Source organism: Chlorocebus sabaeus, chromosome 3 (genome assembly GCF_047675955.1).
Source record: "Chlorocebus sabaeus isolate Y175 chromosome 3, mChlSab1.0.hap1, whole genome shotgun sequence".
Lineage (NCBI taxonomy): Eukaryota > Metazoa > Chordata > Mammalia > Primates > Cercopithecidae > Chlorocebus > Chlorocebus sabaeus.
This window is the reverse complement of record NC_132906.1, coordinates 80,696,524-80,715,646: the sequence shown is the minus strand read 5'-3', so window position 1 is coordinate 80,715,646 and position 19,123 is coordinate 80,696,524. Positions and strand designations below refer to the sequence as shown.

The window sequence follows — 19,123 nt, the reverse complement described above, 5'->3', positions numbered from 1 at the left end:
GTGGTGCGATCTTGGCTCATTGCAACCTCCACCTCCCAGGTTCTAGCAATCCTTCTGCCTCAACTTCCAAGTAACTGGGATTACGGTTGTGTGCCACCACGCCCAGCTAATTTTTGTATTTTTAGTAGAGATGGGGGCTTGCCATGTTGGCCAGGCTGGTCTCAAACTCCTGACCTCAGGTGATCCACCCACCTGGGCCTCCCAAAGTGCTGGGATTACATGTGTGAGCTACCATGCCTAGGCTGTATTTTGAAATATACAATAAATTTTTGTTAACTGTAGTCACCCTGTTGTGCTACGAAACACCAGCTCTTATTCCTTCTACAGAACTGTGTTTTTGTATCCACTAACCTTGCTTCATCCTCCCGCCTTCCCCTACCCTTCCCATCCTCTGGTAACCACCATTCTACTCACTACCTCCATGAGATCAATTTTTTAGCTCCTACATGTGAGTGAGAATATGTAATATCTATCTTTCTGTGCCTGGCTTATTTCACTTAACCTGATGTCCTCCAGTTTCATCTGTATTGCTGCAAATGACAAGATCCAATGACAACCTTCATAGAAATAGAAAAAAAAAAAATCCTAAAATTCGTATCAACCACAAAAAGCCTCGAAAAGCCAAAGTCATCCTGAGCAAAAAGAATAGGGCTGGAGGTACCACCTGATGTCAAAATATGCTACAAAGCTGTAGTAACCAAATCAGCATGGTACTGGCATAGAAACAGACACACAGACCAGTGGAACAGAAAAGAGAACCCAGGAATAAATGCATCAATTTATAGCCAACTCATTTTTGACAAAGCTGCCAAGAACAAACCCTGGGAAAAGAACAGTCTAAAGATTAATTTTCCAGTGTAGTGATTCCCAAAGCACACTGCCTAGACCAGTGGCAACACCCACACCTGGGAGCTTGTTAGAAATGCAAGCTCAAGTGTCTATCTCAGGCCTACAGAATCAACCCTGGGAGTGGGGCCCAGCTATCTGTTCTTGCAAGCCCTCTGGTGATTCTGAGGCTCACTCCAGTGTGAGACCCACTGCTATGGGGTCACCGATTCCTAGATTCCTAATAGAGGTGGAGCATGTTCAGGGAGCCCTGGTGACAACCCTAATATAAGGAAATCGGGGTGAGTAAGGGGGAAGGGGATGGACGCCCCATGGGAAACAGTGTAGTGTGTGATAGACACGGACGAACACAGGGCAGTGTGTTTGTGTAGGAGCAAAGTGAGGAGGTGTAAAGACTAGAGACAAGGGCACAGCTCAGCTCTTGCCATAATTCCGGGGAGACAGAAGAGCAGGTGCTGACGGGGTGGGGATGAGGTGCTCCTAGGATGCAGATGGGAGAGTCCACTGGGCTTGACATGCACCAGCTCCCTTGTATTCTCTGGCTGTTTCTTCCTGCTCTTCTCATTCGTTCTCCTGACATAACCCCCTACCAGTGGTAGGTATTGTATAGGACATTGGAAGTGGGGATGTCGGTGTGATGAATGGCACGTGATTCTTCCACTTGCAGAACCTGGTCCAGAAAGGAAGCAAAAATATAAACTGCCCATCATGACAGTACAGTGATGTAGGCACATCAGAGATGATTTGGGAAGGGAATATCAGTGGCAAGACTTAAATCATGGAGCAAGCCTGGCAGGCAGGCAGGGCCCAGGAGGTGGCGGCTGAGTGTGCACAGTGTGTCAGGCACTGAGAAGCATTTTATATTACAGAAATTTAATCCCCACCAAACACTTGTGAGATATCGAAGAACATGCTAGAATGTGGATTGTATCCTGATGGGCAGCCTTTGAAGTGTTTCAGCAGGAAATGGTTTAGGCCTGATTCTCTGAGCTGCTGCTTCTCAATTTTGACGGCACAGGAGAACTGCCTGAGGAGCTTCTTAAAAGAAAATACAGATGCCAGGCCCCACCTCAGATAAGAAGCGCGAGTCTGGGGCCAGGATCCCAGGGAGGGCTGGAGCTGTTTGGTGAATGGCCCCTCTGACCACCCCAAAAAGTCAGAGGCTTTGAGTTTAGACACAGCAAAAAGTACTGTAATGGCTTGACTTTAATATTGGGATTCTGTTTTTCTTTTAGGAATGTCGAAATCACGGGTGAGTACCCTTTTTTCTTCTCTACATATCTTCATCTTGTAAATTTTATCATCTGTTTTACCCCTAAGGGTTCATTCACCTAACAGATCTGTAGTGTACATCTAGAACCAGTGAGGGTGTGATCCTGGATTTCCATGTGAGATGTCCTCTCCCGAGGAAATGCTGTGGATAATCCTCCTCAGACTAACAATGCCACTGGATGCTTTATTTCACTGCTGTCTCTATGTGGAAAGATTAGTGTAGGGAATAAAATGATTGAATTCTAGTTTCCTGCTCTAGACAGTCACTGGTAAGTTACTGAATCTGCATTGACTGCCTTTCATGCCAGTGGTGCTCCTTTGTAGCTGTGGACAAGTGAGTGGTGTATTTCAACCCTGTGCTTATTTCTTTCTTGTCAGGGTTGCTTTGGTTATCCCCTGAGCATCTTCTTCATTGTGGCCAATGAGTTTTGCGAAAGATTTTCCTACTATGGAATGCGAGGTAACTGTATTGGCTGCTTCTCACCCTTTGGGGAAGAGTGGGAGTGGCCGTAACAGTCCTAACTTTGCTTCCCCCCCTCCTCTTCCACCTGCCCTCTGCAAAAGGAATCCTGATTCTGTACTTCACAAATTTCTTCAGCTGGGATGATAACATGTCCACCGCCATCTACCATACGTTTGTGGCTCTGTGCTACCTGACGCCAATTCTTGGAGCTCTTATCGCTGACTCGTGGCTTGGAAAGTTCAAGTGAGTGGCTGGAAATTTCTTGTTCACAAACAAGCCAAAAAGTAAATGTAGGTTTTGTAGCTGGGAATGGTAGAATCTGGGAATGATGAATCAAAGAACATAAACTCTTAGGAGAGGTGGGTGTGGTACGGTGCACATCTGTAATCCCAGCACTTTGAGAGGCTGAGGCAGGAGTTTAAGACCAGCCTGGGCAACACGGTGAGACCCCATCTCTACCAAAAATAAAGAAATTAGCCAGGCACAGTGGCGTACACCTGTGGCCCCAGCTATTTGGGAGGCTGAGGTGGGAGGATCCACTTGAGTCCCAGAGGTCAAGGCTGCCGTGAGCTGTGATCACATCACTGCATTCCAGCCTGGATGACAGAACAAGACCCTGTCTTAAAAACAAATTAAAAACAAAAGCAAACCCTTAGGAGAGTGTTTACAGCTCTGTTTCTGCTCAGTATCCTGTCCCTGGAGCCTAACACAGTGCCTGACATTCAGTGACTGCAAGCAGCATCTATAGGTTTTTGTTTTTCCCTAATCCAAACAAATGTAACATCTTTGTCTCATCTTGACATAGTAACAGGGATACTGTTTATTATTAGCGATTTGTGAGGCATGGAGTGAAGGTCTGCTGAGGGGCTAACGCTGCTAGGTCAGGTGATGTGAGGTCACTAAGGAGAGAAGTCACCCAGCCCTCCAGGAAGGGCTCCACGAGCACACCCAGTGGGATGTTTTCGGGAAAGTTTTCCCGGAACTTAATGAAGAAGGAAGTAGAGGCTTTTCCAGGACAAAGGAATGTCATGGGCTGTCTTAGTCCGCTTGTGCTGCTATAAAGGAATACCCGAGGCTGGGGAATTTATAAAGGAAAAAGGTATATTTGGTTGACAGTTCTGCTGGCTGGAAGACCAAGCATCTGGTGAAAGCCTCAGGCTGCTTCCATTCATGGAGGAAGGTAAAGGAGAGCTGGCAAGTGCAGAGATCACATGGCCAGAGGGGAAGCAAGAGAGAAAGAGGAGAGAAGTGTCAGGCTCTTTTCAACAACCAGCTCTTGCAGGAACTCACTCATGACCCTGAGGACAGCACCAAGCCATTCATGAGGGGTCTGCCCCGGTGTCCCAAACACCTCCCACCAGGCCCCGCTTCCAACACTGGGATCACATTTCAGCTTGAGGTTTGCAGGAGACAGACATCCAAACTGTAGCATGGGCAGAAGAAAGAATAATCACTACCTCCAAAGAATTCTACAAAAATTACCAAAGGTCTACTTCCTGGTCAAATATCATTACCAATCAGAAGATAAGTAATTCTTACTGTTTAAAAATCTAAATATGAAATCCATAGGTAAAATAAAACATAGAGTCTTTCAAATACTTGAAAGATAAAGTGAATCTTTCCCCTCTCCTGGCCCTCTGGCCAAAATTTTGTTAATTTTTTTTTTTTTTAAGAGACAGGGTCTCGCTCTGTCACCCAGGCTGGAGTGCAGTGGCACAGTCATGGCTCACTGTAGCCTCGACCTCGTGGACTCAAGTGATCCTCCCACCTCAGCCTCCCGAGCAGCTGGGACCACAGGCATGCACCACCACACCTGGCTAATTTTTTATCTTTTTGTTGAGATAGGGTCTTGCTATGTTGCCCGGGCTGGTGTCGAACTCCTGAACTCAAGCGGTCCTCCTGCTTTGGCCTCTCAAGTGCCGGGATTACAGGCATGAGCCACCATGCCTAGCCCAAAACTTTGTTCTATTCTTTTTGCTCATGTGCCTTCCTGAGAGTTAACAGTGTTACTCAAGTTCGAGAAATATGTGTATTCAGGATTGGGCTCTTGAAAGCTTTCAAGGAGGAGGTATTCTGTGCTGGAGTCAGAAGTGGATGGCTATTGTGCAATTAACTTGGATTCTCTTAACCTTTGGGAACACAGGACCATTGTGTCGCTCTCCATCGTCTACACAATTGGACAAGCAGTCATCTCAGTAAGCTCCATTAATGACCTCACAGACCACAACCACGATGGCACTCCTGACAGCCTTCCTGTGCACGTGTGAGTTGATGCTCTCTGCTGCCCCCATCACCCTTCCACCGCGTGCTCATTCGATGCCTTAAGTCTTCATCTTTTTCCTTGAACTTCACTGTGAGCATAAGGAGGTTTTTCCTCCCTCTTTGGCAGCATCGTGAAGGCTGCCAAATGGGTTGAGCTGGGTCTTCAGGATGTCACCACCCTAATGGTTGTCTGGAGGCAGTGCTCCCTCTGAGGCTCACTGTCATGGGCCGCCATATCCCACAGGAGGTACAGTCAGTGGGCAGGGGATTCATATTGGTCTTGACCTACCCTGGAGGGATGTAAAGTCCCACAGACCTTGATCCTTCACACTGCCAGGTGTGCTGAGGACTCCAGGACCTTTGGTTTTCTGTCTCGTACCACACTTCTTCCTATTTTTCAATAATTCCGTTTCATAAATATTTGTTCCAGCCCTTTGTGCTGGGCCCTGGGTGGCAGGTGTCATTGACAAATGCTTATGTGCTGGATTAATCTTGCTTCACTGCAGTCTGGCCTAGTAGACTAGTTATAGAGATTTATCTTGTTTCCTGTTTTTGTGCTTCAGTTCCTTGATCTATGAGTAAACTAATGAGCTGGGAAACTAGAATAGAAACTCAAATTAGTATCAGCAATCCCCGCACTGCTGGCTTATCAGTTGATCAGACTGCTGTCCAGACTGAATCTCTTCATGCAACATTCTTGTTGTCCAGAGGGAACTGTGTCGGTGGAGGGAGTGGCTGTGAGCCCTCCCACAGAGCAGCTCTATGGCTTTGGGAAGGTGCTCTTCTCTGCGCCTCAGTTTTCTAATCTGTAATATCAACTAAGAACATGGACTTTGGAGCCAGATTCGGGCTGTGCCTCTTCCTAGTTGTGTGAGCTCGAGCAACTTTCTTAACCTCTGTGCCTCAGTTTCCTTGTTTGTAATAGTGCCTACTTCATGTAGGACTGTCGTGGGTTAATCCAAGTAAAGCACCTAGAACACTGCCTGACAAGTGATCAGTGCTCAAGAAATCTTAGCTTTTCATTTTTCATTTCATGGAGTTCGTATTGGAGCACACCTAAAATTCTCACAAGAGTAAATTGTAAATAATATTCAGTTGGCTGTGTTTTTGTTGTCTTTTAAAATGCTTAGATTGACAACGTTAAATGCAACTTGTATTAAGAGGCAGACAAGATTAAAGGGGTGATTTGGCCAGCCAATTCAGGGAGATTGGTTCAGGAAGCATGATTTTTAAAGAATTCTTTATCTGTGCAATATTTTCCTTGACTTTATCTGTTTCATAAAATTTTTTTAAGTGTTTAAAAGCAACATTAGTAACCAACAAGATATGGGATACATGCCTATAAAACCAGAAATTTGTAGTACCTACCTGTAAGTTTAATAAAACTACAAAGTGAGGGTCAATAAATGCTATAATTTTTTTTTTTCAATTCAGGAGTTAAAATACTTAGCAATAACCTAGAAAATACAAGAGTAAATTAAATAACCCTTAATCCCACCATCTAGACATGACAATAAGTCTTTTAGTCTATTTCTTTCCAGTTTTCTGTACCTTGTAAGCAAACTGAGATCGTACTACCTAACCTGATACTCTGCTTTGCAATGAAATCATGTTTTCCAATGTTACTTAATGACTATTATGAGTCTGTTATGACTGTACCAGACACAATGCTTATATTTGCTCAATAACTTTTCATTTATCCACTCTTTTACTGGAAACAATAAAGCTACAAAAGAACCCCAAACCTAAGGCTTTCCTCAGCTCGCGAGCTACTGTGTTATGTTTTCTAGATGGTAAATTATTAGATGGGGGCAGGAGCTTGAAGGCCCATGAGTTCAAGTTTGCATTTGGCTATCAGGCTGCATTCCTGTGAGTTGGTTTCTCACGAGATTGTCTTCCTCTCTATGTGTGTCACTGTGCCGGGCCCGCTGAGGGAACCTGGGGAAAAGAGAGGGCTTCTGCTTGTGAGGATCTGCCGTGTTGGCCCTAACACCCTGTCTTTCCCAGGGCGCTGTCCATGATCGGCCTGGCCCTGATAGCTCTTGGGACTGGAGGAATCAAACCCTGCGTTTCTGCATTTGGCGGAGATCAGTTTGAAGAGGGCCAGGTAAGAGCAGGGGCATCCCCAGAGCCCACGTGCATGAACTACACACATCCAGGAGTCAGAAGCCACTGGCACAGAGTCTGTTCTCCGTCGGATTCTTTTTAAGTACATTAGAAAGTAAGATACCAACCAAAACTAAGTTAGTAGTAAAGTGAGATCATCAGCTCCCTCTGCTCAGTTGATTGATAGCCAAAGTCATCTTACTTTCTCCTTTTCATTGCAGGAGAAACGAAGAAACAGATTTTTTTCCATGTTTTACTTGGCCATTAATGCTGGAAGTTTGCTTTCCACGATCATCACTCCCATGCTCAGAGGTAAGAGATACTGAAAGGAACTTCTGTTTGTCTTTTTTTAGTAAAGGCTAAGTCCGTATCTTCTTCGTTTTGTTCTGTTCTTCCCTTCTCCCCTGTCCTCTAGCTGTCAGCTACATGCTGGGATGCCACTGGGATCTGGAGTAAGCGCTTCCTTCCCTGTGAGTTTCACCTCCTTTTAATCTTATTTAAATCCCTTATCCCAGTGACCACTGGAGAGTCTAAGCCATCCTTAGCATGGGCATCCATCTCCCTAAACTGTAATTCATGCAAAGTCGTGCTCATGGTAAGAGGTAAGAGGCAAGAGAGGTGCCTTGGAAGCCGGCCTGGTGGCCGTAGCTCCCATTTCAGCCTTCAAGCTTTGCTCCCCAGTGATATTTCCGTGACTTAGGAAGAGTTTACTGGGCAAAATTATTTTGGTTTTTTGTTTGTTTTGTTTTGTTTTTAGAAGGAGTCTTGCTCTGTCGCCCAAGCTGGAGTGCAGTGGCACGATCTTGGCTCACTGCAACCTCCGCCTCCCGGGTTCAAGCGATTTTCCTGCCTCAGCCTCCCAAGTAGCTGGGACTACAGGTGCCCACCACCACACCTGACTAATTTGTTTGTATTTTTAGCAGAGATGGGGTTTTACCATGTTAGCCAGGATAGTCTCGATCTCCTGACCTCGTGATCTGCCTGCCTCGGCCTCCCAAACTGCTGGGATTACAGGCATGAGCCTGTAATCTTTGCCAGGCCAAGGCAAAGTTTTTTTCTTTGCTTTCCCATCATCTCAAGTATTTCCAAAAGAACTGCTCAGATGAAGAGAATGGGACAGTGTCGGTAGCTATCAGATGTTTGTTCTTATTAATGCTCCATTGAGAGTTTGTGAATTTCCCATGTGGAAGGGAATATGTGGTGTTACTGATGACAAACTGACAAGACCATCCTGTCCACATTTGAATCAGATTAGATTATGAAATAAAGATTTCAGGGGGATTTATGTGTTCCTGCACAGAATAGTGGTTTGAGGATGACAGACAATTAAACCCCATTCCAACTTGTTTTATTTTTTGTTTTTTCCAACTTGTTTTACACAAAAATGTAATAGCTTTTATTCCTGTGTCCTGTTTGCTCACCTCTCCCGCCTCTAGGTTCTACTAGAGGGTGCATGTTTAAATTGTAGAATCTGTTAAAGGATAATTTTTTAAAAGGAAATTCATGACTCATACAAATATAAAGTGAACATATGACAAAAATTTTATGTAACTTGTTAATTAGTTGATAACGAATCAGTTCAAATAAAGATTTGACTAACAAGTTTCTATTCTTTATAGGGGGAAAATTATTTTTTGCCATGAACAGGAAACATTCGTATGACTGTCACTTCTGCTAGTTAACTTCTTTCTCTCCCGAAGTGTGAGATAGCTGAACCAAATCAAAACCCTGATAGCATCAGATCATTCCTGGAGGCTCCAGCATTCCATGGAAAGGATTTCCAGGAATCTCTACGACTTCTTACAAAGGCTTAGTTTTTTATAATTTTTATTTATTTCATACACACACACACACACACACACACACACACACACACACACACGCACACATATATCCTGGGATTTCAAAGCTAAAATAGCTGTTGGTCAGAGGTTGCCAAGCTATGGCCCATGGGCTGAATCCAGAAATCTGGGCAAGACCATTTATTGATGTATTGTCTACAGTTGATTTCCCCTGCAAAGGTGGGGTTGAGTAGTTGACAGAGACCAATGGTTCACAAAGCCTAAAATATTTACTGTTGGGCCCTTCACAGAAAAGTGTGCCAACCTCGGCCCTAGGTCATCGAATTGCTACCTGATTGGCATGAATTCAGGAATATTGATTTTCCAGTGTACTTTTGATTTACTGAGCCCCATATAATCAAGTTAGTGTATCCAGATCATCTTTATCTCCCCTACAAAGAAAATCTACAGAACCAAGAGGGGGCCACTGATTTTGACCAACCCAGGATCACCCATCTATTTAGCGTCTGAGATGAGAACTGGTTTCTATTTCCTGCTCCTCCTGCTACACTGCTGCTTTGCTTAGCTAGCAACGATGTCAGTAAGGCAAATGGATGTGTCTAGAACAGTATGTGAAAGCAATATGTAGTTATCAGGGAGGGATCTTTACAAATGGGAACGATATGCTCGTTACCAATGCCATAATAATTTTAATCTTGTCATTTCTCCCCAGTTCAACAATGTGGAATTCACAGTAAACAAGCTTGTTACCCACTGGCCTTTGGGGTTCCTGCTGCTCTCATGGCTGTATCCCTGAGTAAGTGGAAATAGGTTGAATTAATAGAAGCCTAGGACCAGGTCAGGCTCTACATGAATGATTGTGACTAATGTTTTAAAGTGCATGTAACAAGTGGCAACAAAAAGTAGTGAGAAGAATTGGCATCAGATGTTAAACATGCTCTAAGTATTCAAAGAAAGTAGCATTGGCACATCAATTCTGAGGGAATAGGATCAAAAAAAGGATTACAGGAAAAGGAACCAACTGAGTTGGTCATTGAAAGGTGTGATACTATTTAGGCAGATTAAGATGAAGGTGAGAGAGACCCAGCATGGTCGCTCAGCGTGATGTCATGGAAAAAGGCACAAACAGAACCTAATAAGGGAGGAATAGAACTTTGGGAGGCCGAGGCAGGGGGATACCTTGAGTTCAAGACCAGCCTGGAATTCAAGGCCAGCCTAGGCAACAGAGAGAGACCCTACCTCTAAAACAAAAACAACAAAAAAAAAAATTTTTTTTTTTAAGGCAGAGTCTTGCTCTTGTCACCCAGGCTGGAGTGCAATGGTGCGATTCCAGCTGACTGCAACCTGCGCCTCCTGGGTTCAAGCGATTCTCCTGCCTCAGCCTCCCAGGTAGTTGGGATTACAGGCACCTGCCACCATGCACAGCTAATTCGTGTATTTTTAGTAGAGACAGGGTTTCGCCATGTTGGCCAGGCTGGTCTCGAACGCCTGACCTCAGGTGATCCACCCACCTCAGCCTCCCAAAGTGCTTGGATTACAGGCATGAGCCACCACGTCTGGATGTTTTGTTTTGTTTTGTTTTTTAATTAGCTGGATGCTGTGGCTTACACCTGTAGTCCCAGCTACTCTGGAAGCTTAAGTGGGAAGATTGCTTGAACCCGGGAGGTCGAGGCTGCAGTGAGCCATGATTGTACCACAGCACTTCAACCTGGATGATAGAGCGAGACCCTGTCTCAAAAAAAAAAAAAAAAAAAAAGATGAAGGTGATAGAATCTGCTGGATTAGCTGAACCCAAGGCTAAAAGCTTTTGTTCTTGTCAACGTGTACTTATCTATAACTTGCTTGAAGAAATGGCCACCTGGTTCAGTTGCCATTGAAACACGCCAATGAACGACTACATTTCCTTAATTGATTAGGTTGGTGCAAAAGTAATTGCAGCTCCTGCCATTAAAAGTAATGGCAAAAAGTGCAATAACTTTTGCACCAAACTAATAACACCCCCAAATGTTTCTACTAGAATTCTTTCCCAGTGGACAGAACATATATGTCTATTCGAGGCATTCATCGGCCCATTAGTTCTTGGCATTGGCTTTTGGGAAATGTAGCATTGTCTACATGGGGTGGTTGGATGTGAAAGGTGGCCAAGGACGGTGCAAGAAGACAATAGCCCAGCAGCCACCTCAACTCTTCAGAGCCCCTTTCCCACTCAAATGAGGTTGTCATCAGCTTTGCTCAGCTGACAATCATGTCTGTCTCTCCGATTTTTGTTTTCAGATGTTAGTAGTGCATGGAATAGGACCATTTTAAATCTCTTTTGCTCACATTGTAGCAATTTAACTGTCCCCTTTCATTTAGGTGAGAGCTCAGTGTTCTCTTTTTAATGTCTCTTTTCTTCCATGGTTCTTCCCATACTGCCACTGTCCCCTAGCAGGCTCATTGATACCTCCTCCTCTTTAATTCTTGGCAGGAGACAGATAGCATTTCAAAAAATCTTGCTTTACACCAGACACCATACTAAGCACATTAGGTACATTCTTATTTCATCTGTACAAGTCATTCCTTTATCAAAGATTATGCTTTTTCTTCTGGAGGAGTTGAGAATAGGCTAAATCCGATGTGTCAGCACCACCTCTAGAAATTCCTATGCTTGAATTAGGTTTCAGTTAATCAGAAGCTTAAACATTCAATATTAGTTTGTAAAAGAAAACATAGACTCAATCTCTTGGACATCTTTACCATCCATGTCTGCATTGAGAAAGGTTGACACTGGGCAAGAATATAAGTAAACATCTCTTTCATCAACTATAAAGAACATCTACAGTATAGGCACATACTTGGAGCTAGCACCTGTCAAAAATCTCAGGCCCTCTTAATTGAGAAAAATAAGTAGAATTCAAGTTATCTATCAGTGTTTTTAAATTATTGAAGTGTGGTATTGGATAATCAGAAATCCTAGTGTATGGACTATGTTTTCAGAGACTCTTGCAACAATGCTTTAAATTTTTAAAAAAATTTGAATAGGATGATAGAGATAGGATCTCACTATGTTGCCCAGGCTGCTCTAGAACTACTGGTCTCAAGTGATCCTCCTGCCTTGGCCTCCCAAAATGCTGGGATTACAGACGTGAGCGGCCACACTCAGCCCCAGAACGGCTTTTTCCAAGTTATTTTCACAATATGACTTGCCAAAAAGGTCCATGGAAGAATGACCTCATTGAAAAGGTGCTTCCAACTTTTATAAAACTGTAGCTGCAGATGCAATTAATTGTAACTGCTTTTGTACAATGGCCAGAGAAAAAATTTCTGCAATGTGTGATTAAGATTAATTCTTTTTTCCTGAATATTAAAAAGAGAATGTTTTCTCTTCCCATTGCATTCAGAAAATTACAGCTCTATTTATTTTTATTTTTATTATTTTGATATGGAGTTTCACTCTGTCACCCAGACTGGAGTGCAGTGACACGATCTCAGCTCACTGCAACCTCCACCTCCTGGGTTCAAGCAATTCTCCTGCCTTAGCCTCCTGAGTAGCTGGGATTACAGGTGTCCATTACCACACCCAGCTAATTTTTGTATTTTTAGTAGAGAAGGGGTTTCACCATGTTGGTCAGGCTGGTCTCAAACTCCTGACCTCAAATGATCCACCCACCTCGGCCTATCAACGTGCTGGGATTGCAGGCTTGAGCCACCGCACCTGGCCCAACTTATTGTCTTAGCAGAATAATACATTAATGTGTTCTATGAAAGCACTGGTTCCTTTTGTCTCCCTTTAAATAGAGATAGAACTTGTGCTTAAATACCTGTGTGAGTGTACGTGAGCTACCTTAAGTTATGGGAAGTAGATGATATTAGGCTTAAAGGTTTGCATATTAGAACACAAATATCACATTACTCATAGGTTTTTGTGGATTGTGAGGGTTAAAAGGACTTTCTAAACTGTGAGGTTGGTGAGTAAATCCATTCCATAAGTAATCCCATTATCCCAAAACAAAGTTATAATTCAAATAAAGGTGCATCTCTCTAGGCCACAGGTTGCTCTGGCACATGCTTTGCTGACATGTCTTCTTCTGCCCTATCTAGTTGTGTTTATCCTTGGCAGTGGGATGTACAAGAAGTTCCAGCCACAGGGCAACATCATGGGTAAAGTGGCCAGGTGCATCCATGTAAGTATCTCAGCTGCTCTTTCTCAAGGCCATTTAACTACCTCAGAACCTTCTATTAAATTAAATTAAATTCTTTAAATTAAATTAAAATCTAATGTAAATTAAAATAATTCCTTTAAATTATAATAAATTAAATTAATTTAAATTAAATTAAAATCTAAGCTTTGACTTTCCTTTAAATATATTTTTAATGTTCTTAACGATTTCAATAAATGGCAGTTTCTTCTAAATGGAAAAAGACACAAACAGAACTTAATAAGGAAGGAATAGAAATGGTTCTTGAGCTTATAAAATAAGATCAGTGGTCAAAGAAAAGCAAATCAAAGTGACTCTTCGTCTGTCAAAATGGCAGAAGAGCACCTGAGGTTTGTCAGGGAGCATGAATCAAAAACGAGGAGGCTCAATTTGGCAATGTGTAGCAAGAGTGTCAGGTGTTCAGATGCTTCAAGTCAGTCATGCTGCTTTCAGGAATTAAGAGTGAGAAAATAGGCTAGGCACTGTGGCTCAGGCCCGTAGTCCCAGCACTTTGGGAGGCCGAGGCGGGCGGATCACTTGAGATCAGGAGTTCGAGACCAGCCTGGCCAACATGGCGAAACCCTGTCTCTACTAAAAATACAAAAATTAGCTGGGCGTGGTGGTGGGTGCCTGTAATCTCAGCTACTCGGGAGGCTGAGGCAGGAGAATTGCTTGAACCTGGGAGGCAGAGGTTGCAGTGAGCTGAGATTGCGCTGTTGCACTCCAGCCTAGGTGACAGAGGGAGACTCTGTCTCAAAACAAAACAAAACAAAACTAGAGTAAGAAAAAAAATTTAAAAAGTGAACACAAAGCTTATCATTGTAATACTTATAATAGCGAAAATGTCAGCGCACCAAATTGCTGCCAATAGGAAGATGGTGCCGAACTGACAGCTCATCTCTGGCATGACATGCAGCCAGGAGCAGTCTTCTTTCTAAAGAATATTTGGTGATAGGAATGTGCAGAATATGGTTTCTTCCATAAGTACCTCCATAGTATATGCATATACACATACATTTATGGGCGGGAAATAAATGTCGAGAGTGGGAATCCTTAGATAATGGAATCACATAATTTTTTTCTTATACACTCCCCGTTTTTTTAGTGAACATACTGTATATGTTGTATAACTGGAGGTAAATGTGTCATTTATTTAAAAAAAAACCACATGTGTGAATCTTTTGGATGAAAAGGCAGCCTTAAGATAATTTTAGACCACTTACTTTATCTTACCTGGCCTTATTGCATTAGATTATTGTATTATATTTCTTTTCTTTTTTTTTCTTTTTTTTTTTTTTTGAGATGGAGTCTTGCTCTGTCACCCAGGCTGGAGTGCAGTGGTGCATTCTGAACTCACTGCAACCTCTGCCTCCTGGTTCAAGTGATTCTCCTGCCTCGGCCTACGGAGTAGCTGGGACTACCAGCACATGCCACCACACCTGGCTAAGTTTTCTATTTCTGTAGAGACAGGGTTTGCCATGTTGGCCTGGCTAGTCTCAAACCCCTGACCTCAGGTGATCTGCCCACTTCAGCTTCCCAAAGTGCTGGGATTATTGTGTTATATTTAAATTGTATTGTACTATTAGATTGTTGTACTGTGTTGTATTTCACTTTTTGAAATAAATGTGCCCTCTCCCTGTCAAAAAAAAATCCCTTCAAGGGCAGCTATACTCTTTTCTTCTAACATTAGACCTGTTCCCACCAAAAAGCTTTTTCCAAGCAAAGAGGGGACCTTACCAATTACCCATCCAAGTCTTTCCTTAATGAGTCATTGACAACTTAGTTTAAACTCCAGAAGAACAACTTCAAGCTATTCAGGGTCATGAGAACTATATTGCGAAGTATCCTAAAGTCAGCCTGTAGCTTTAACTTACTGCTTTTCTTTTTTTCTTTTCTTTTTTTTTTTCCTTTTCCTTTTTCTTTTTGAGACAGAGTCTCACTCTGACACCCAGGCTGGAGTGTAGTGGCACAATCTCGGCTCACTGCAACCTCCGTCTCCCAGGTTAAGCAATTCTCCTGCCTCAGCCTCAGCCTCCCGAATAGCTGGGACTATAGGCATGCGCTACCACGCCCAGCTAATTTTTGTATTTTTAGTAGAGACAGGGTTTTGCTATGTTGGCTAGGATAGTTTTAAACTCCTGGTCTCAAGTGATCCGCCCACCTCAGCCTCCCGAAGTGCTGAGATTACAGGTGTGAGCCACCACGCCTAGCCCAATTACGGCCTTTCGATCACACTCATGCCTGCAGCCTCCACCAGCATCGCTTCTTGCTGTGTCATTGCAAATGCACTTTGCTCGTCCCAAAGGCCTTTTTCCTAAACAACACTAACAAGGAATCTTAGTGGCCCCTAATTTTATGATGGGTGGGTCATCGTATTTTTCTGACCTGTGTTATTATATCTTAAAATGTTTCCCTATAGCCTTAATTTTTTAATAAGTATATTTATCCGTAGTGTGTTCTTACTCTTAAAAACTAATAGTTCAGTTATTGGAAAGCTTTTAAGGATGTTTGAAACAACTTAGTGTGTAAATCTAGTTTTTCAAACACAAACTTTATCAGATCAAATATTTCTACTAAAATCTAGCATCCAAACTGAGATATGCTGGCCGGGCATGGTGGCTCATGCCACCCCAGCACTTTGGGAGGCTGAGGCCGGTGGATCGCATGAGCTCAGGAGTTCAAGACCAGCCTGGACAAAATGGCAAAACCCTGTCTCTATTAAAAATAAAAAATAAAAAAATTAGCCAGGCATGGTTGTACATACCCGTGGTCCCAGCTACTTGGGAAGCTGAGCTGAGAGGATCACTTGAGCCTGGGAGGTCAAGGCTGCAGTGAGCCAAGACAGTGCCACTGTACTCCAGCCTAGACGACAGAGCAAGACCTTGTCTCAAAAACAAATAAATTGAGATTATGACATAAGTACAAAATAGTCTCTGGATTTTGAAGAAAATATGAAAGAAGGTAAAAATTCTTAATTTTTAAATATTGATTACCTATTAAAATCATCGTGGGGTTTATCATGTTATATAAGATGTTTGTAGAATGAATTTCACCTGTTCCACTTTTTCCTTTTAAGATGGCTACTAGAAAACTTAAATTGCAAACACGTGTTCTATTTCTATTGGGTGTGCTTCTCTAGAGGATCTGGGGAGTGAAGTGGACACAGCCTAACTCTGTTCACCCCAACTCAAATGCTTGTTGGAAGGAGACTGTTAACAGAAATAAGTGCTCATATACTAGTAGATACAATTGTATATTTTGCTTTCTTGCAAGCATATTTTTCTACTAAAGGTAGTTTATTGAAATGTGCTTCCCTGACAAAGTCATTGGTCCTGTTTTGAAATTTGATTTTTCTTTCTTCCTTCAGTTTGCCATCAAAAATAGATTTAGGCATCGGAGTAAGGCATTTCCCAAGAGGGAGCACTGGCTGGACTGGGCTAAAGAGAAATACGATGTAAGTAACTGTCATTGCTACAATGACCCTGATTCCCCCAGGAAGTGAACACCCAAAATCTCAATTGAGATTAAGGTTATATAGACAAAATGATCAGTTATACCTTCCTAACCTTTATAGCATATTAAAGTTTTTAACTGAAGTAACTTGATAAATAGATCTGGAAATAATATTACCTTTTCATAGTTTTTCATTTGGTATAATCTGGCATTATATGTTGTATGTAATTGAGATCATATAACCTTAGTTTGAATATAGGAGAGTCAAACAGTGGTGAGGCGGTGGTGGGATTTACATTTAGTAAATGCACGTAATTTACCTCCTAAATAGATGTTTTCACTCATATTTTAAAAAGTTTAGACATTTTCGGTTTTCTAAAGAAAACTGCGGCAGTATGTTTTGGATTAATCACCTCCCAGCTTGTCTCTAGATGGAAATATCTGTGTCTCCACTGAAACTCAGCAGCAACTGCAAGCCGTGAGTGGCACAGGACACAGGGTGTCGCTAATTTGTCCCTCCCCTACTCCAATTACAGGAGCGGCTCATCTCTCAAATTAAGATGGTTATGAGGGTGATGTTCCTGTATATTCCACTCCCAATGTTCTGGGCCTTGTTTGACCAGCAGGTAATGTGAAACTCTGCTTCCTCTCCTTTTCACTGAGCATCCATACATCCCACACTGCCAGGTACCAAGGCTCACTTCGTATTTCACACCTAAAAAGTTCTCCTCCAGTTCCTCATTTATATTTCACTTGTTTAATTGTTCGATCACATTGAGTTTATTGTAAAAAACAAAAACAAAAGCCATTCTAAGTGGTTCTATCCACATTTCTGTTGCTAAACAATGAAGACAATTAGGTGAGGTCAAGTAGCCTTGGGAAAGATTTCATCCAGGACTCTTACCAATCAAAACTGAGAGTAAAGAGTTTGTTTTCCTACCAATACAGAGGGTAACAAGATACATTGCCTTTTGTGGAGTCCATACATAAATGGAGAGGGACTTGATGTCTTCCACTCTAAGATGGAATGCTTGGGCTAGAAGTACCATCCTGGGGTGGAAAATGACTCCTCTCCAAGCAGGGACCTAGAACCCGGCAGGTGACCTGTTGTCTCTTTCTACCACAGCCCTAAGACACATACCTGGGAATTTTTCATAATCGTGTTAGACAGCTGAACGCCTGGAGCTCGGTAACCAAAGCAATTGGATAGTGTTTCTTTTTAAAGATCAATCCTGGTTTACAGACAAAAAAAAAATAGATACTGTTTCTCTTAGAAACTGGAGTTTAAAACAAATGTATGAACACACAGGGTTTGAGCAGGGAGGATGGTGGTGGGGATAAACCATTGCTTGGGAGAAATGTGAGTGTCAGCTGTAAGTAGGAGATTGAGGTGTGTCAGACAGACACGGGAGGCAGCGCCGCATGCGGACAGGAACTGGTCACGGGAATGAGGCTTGCTCTGGGAACACACGCCTCACCTGGGAGCTGTGAGATTTGAGTCGCTGTAATAACTCTTAACCCTGCCCAAGGGGTGCTAATCACCCTCCGCAAGGCTGTGAGGGTCCAGTGTGAGAACATCCATAAGGTACTCAGTGACTGGCCTGTGTGAAGAACTCAAACAGGGGTAGATTTCTTTTTCTTTCTTTTTTTTTTTCTTTTTTCTTTTTTTGTTTTTTTGAGACAGAGTCTCACTCTGTCGCCCAAGCTGGAGTGCAATGGCACGATCTTGGCTCACTGCAACCTCCACCCAAGTTCAAGCGATTCTCCTGCCTCAGCCTCCTGAGCAGCTGAGATTACAGGCACCTGCCACCGCACCTGGCTAATTTTTAGTAGAGATGGGTTTTTGCTGTGTTGACCTGGCTGCTCTCGAACTCCTAACCTCAGGTGATCCACACATCTCGGCCTCCCAAAGTGCTGGAATTACAGGTGTGAGCCACCGCGCCTGGTCAATTTCCTGACTTTCTATGATGTCTTTGTAGCGGAGTTGATGGATTCATATGGAAGCATTTACATGTTTAGTCTTCCATGGACATAATCATATTTACCTGTACAGTCCTCGATCCTCTTTCACTGTGAAATATGCTGTCTGTAAAGGGGCTGCCCAGGTTTAAATTCACCACTCTCTTGATGGAGATCTAGTTGGGGCCAGCCTAGACTGTCAAAATGGCTGTTAACAATAATATTTTTGGATCTTGGATGGCAGTGAATATGGACCATCCGCAATGTACACAGCTGCTATCACCTAGAAGACAATGCCATGCTTTCCAAAGAGCCTCAGAAATGCATTTTTGTATGTCCTAGGGATAGCTTCATCTCAGGGCAGTGCTTTGTGCAGCTTCAGGAGGGGTTGGAGCACTCCATATTTGTACATTCGTGCACTAGAAATGCAACCTGTTTCTTTTGACCTAGTAGCGTAATGGAGCTGAGAGATTAACTTGATGTTTAAAACAACTTTAGATCCCATAACATGTCAGACCTCATTCCTGATGTGGAAAAGACTCACCATGGACTTGTAACATTTTAAAAACCCACATTCCCAAATAATACAGCAAATTTATTCATTTTTAAGGGCTCCAGGTGGACACTGCAGGCAGCAACTATGTCCGGGAAAATCGTAAGTTTGACTCCTTTGTTTTAGTGTCTCTGTCCCCTTTCTTCTTCCCTTTCATGACATTTTGCACTGAGATTGTTTTCCTCTCTTTTTAGGGAGCTCTCGAAATTCAGCCCGATCAGATGCAGGT

General features: G+C 42.9%; 1 protein-coding gene across 1 annotated transcript in view; it reads left to right on the top strand.

Moving 5' to 3' along the window:
* The window catches only part of SLC15A1 (solute carrier family 15 member 1), a 54,542-nt gene that overhangs the window by 12,960 nt on the left and 22,459 nt on the right, over nucleotides 1-19,123 (top strand). Inside the window, exons 3-14 of the mRNA XM_038007826.2 lie at nucleotides 2,082-2,098; nucleotides 2,497-2,578; nucleotides 2,683-2,824; nucleotides 4,725-4,844; nucleotides 6,851-6,950; nucleotides 7,171-7,261; nucleotides 9,464-9,547; nucleotides 12,832-12,914; nucleotides 16,297-16,383; nucleotides 16,919-17,008; nucleotides 18,952-18,996; nucleotides 19,089-19,121. Coding sequence (XP_037863754.2) covers nucleotides 2,082-2,098; nucleotides 2,497-2,578; nucleotides 2,683-2,824; nucleotides 4,725-4,844; nucleotides 6,851-6,950; nucleotides 7,171-7,261; nucleotides 9,464-9,547; nucleotides 12,832-12,914; nucleotides 16,297-16,383; nucleotides 16,919-17,008; nucleotides 18,952-18,996; nucleotides 19,089-19,121 — 974 coding nt within the window. The remainder of the gene's footprint in view (nucleotides 1-2,081; nucleotides 2,099-2,496; nucleotides 2,579-2,682; nucleotides 2,825-4,724; nucleotides 4,845-6,850; nucleotides 6,951-7,170; nucleotides 7,262-9,463; nucleotides 9,548-12,831; nucleotides 12,915-16,296; nucleotides 16,384-16,918; nucleotides 17,009-18,951; nucleotides 18,997-19,088; nucleotides 19,122-19,123) is intronic.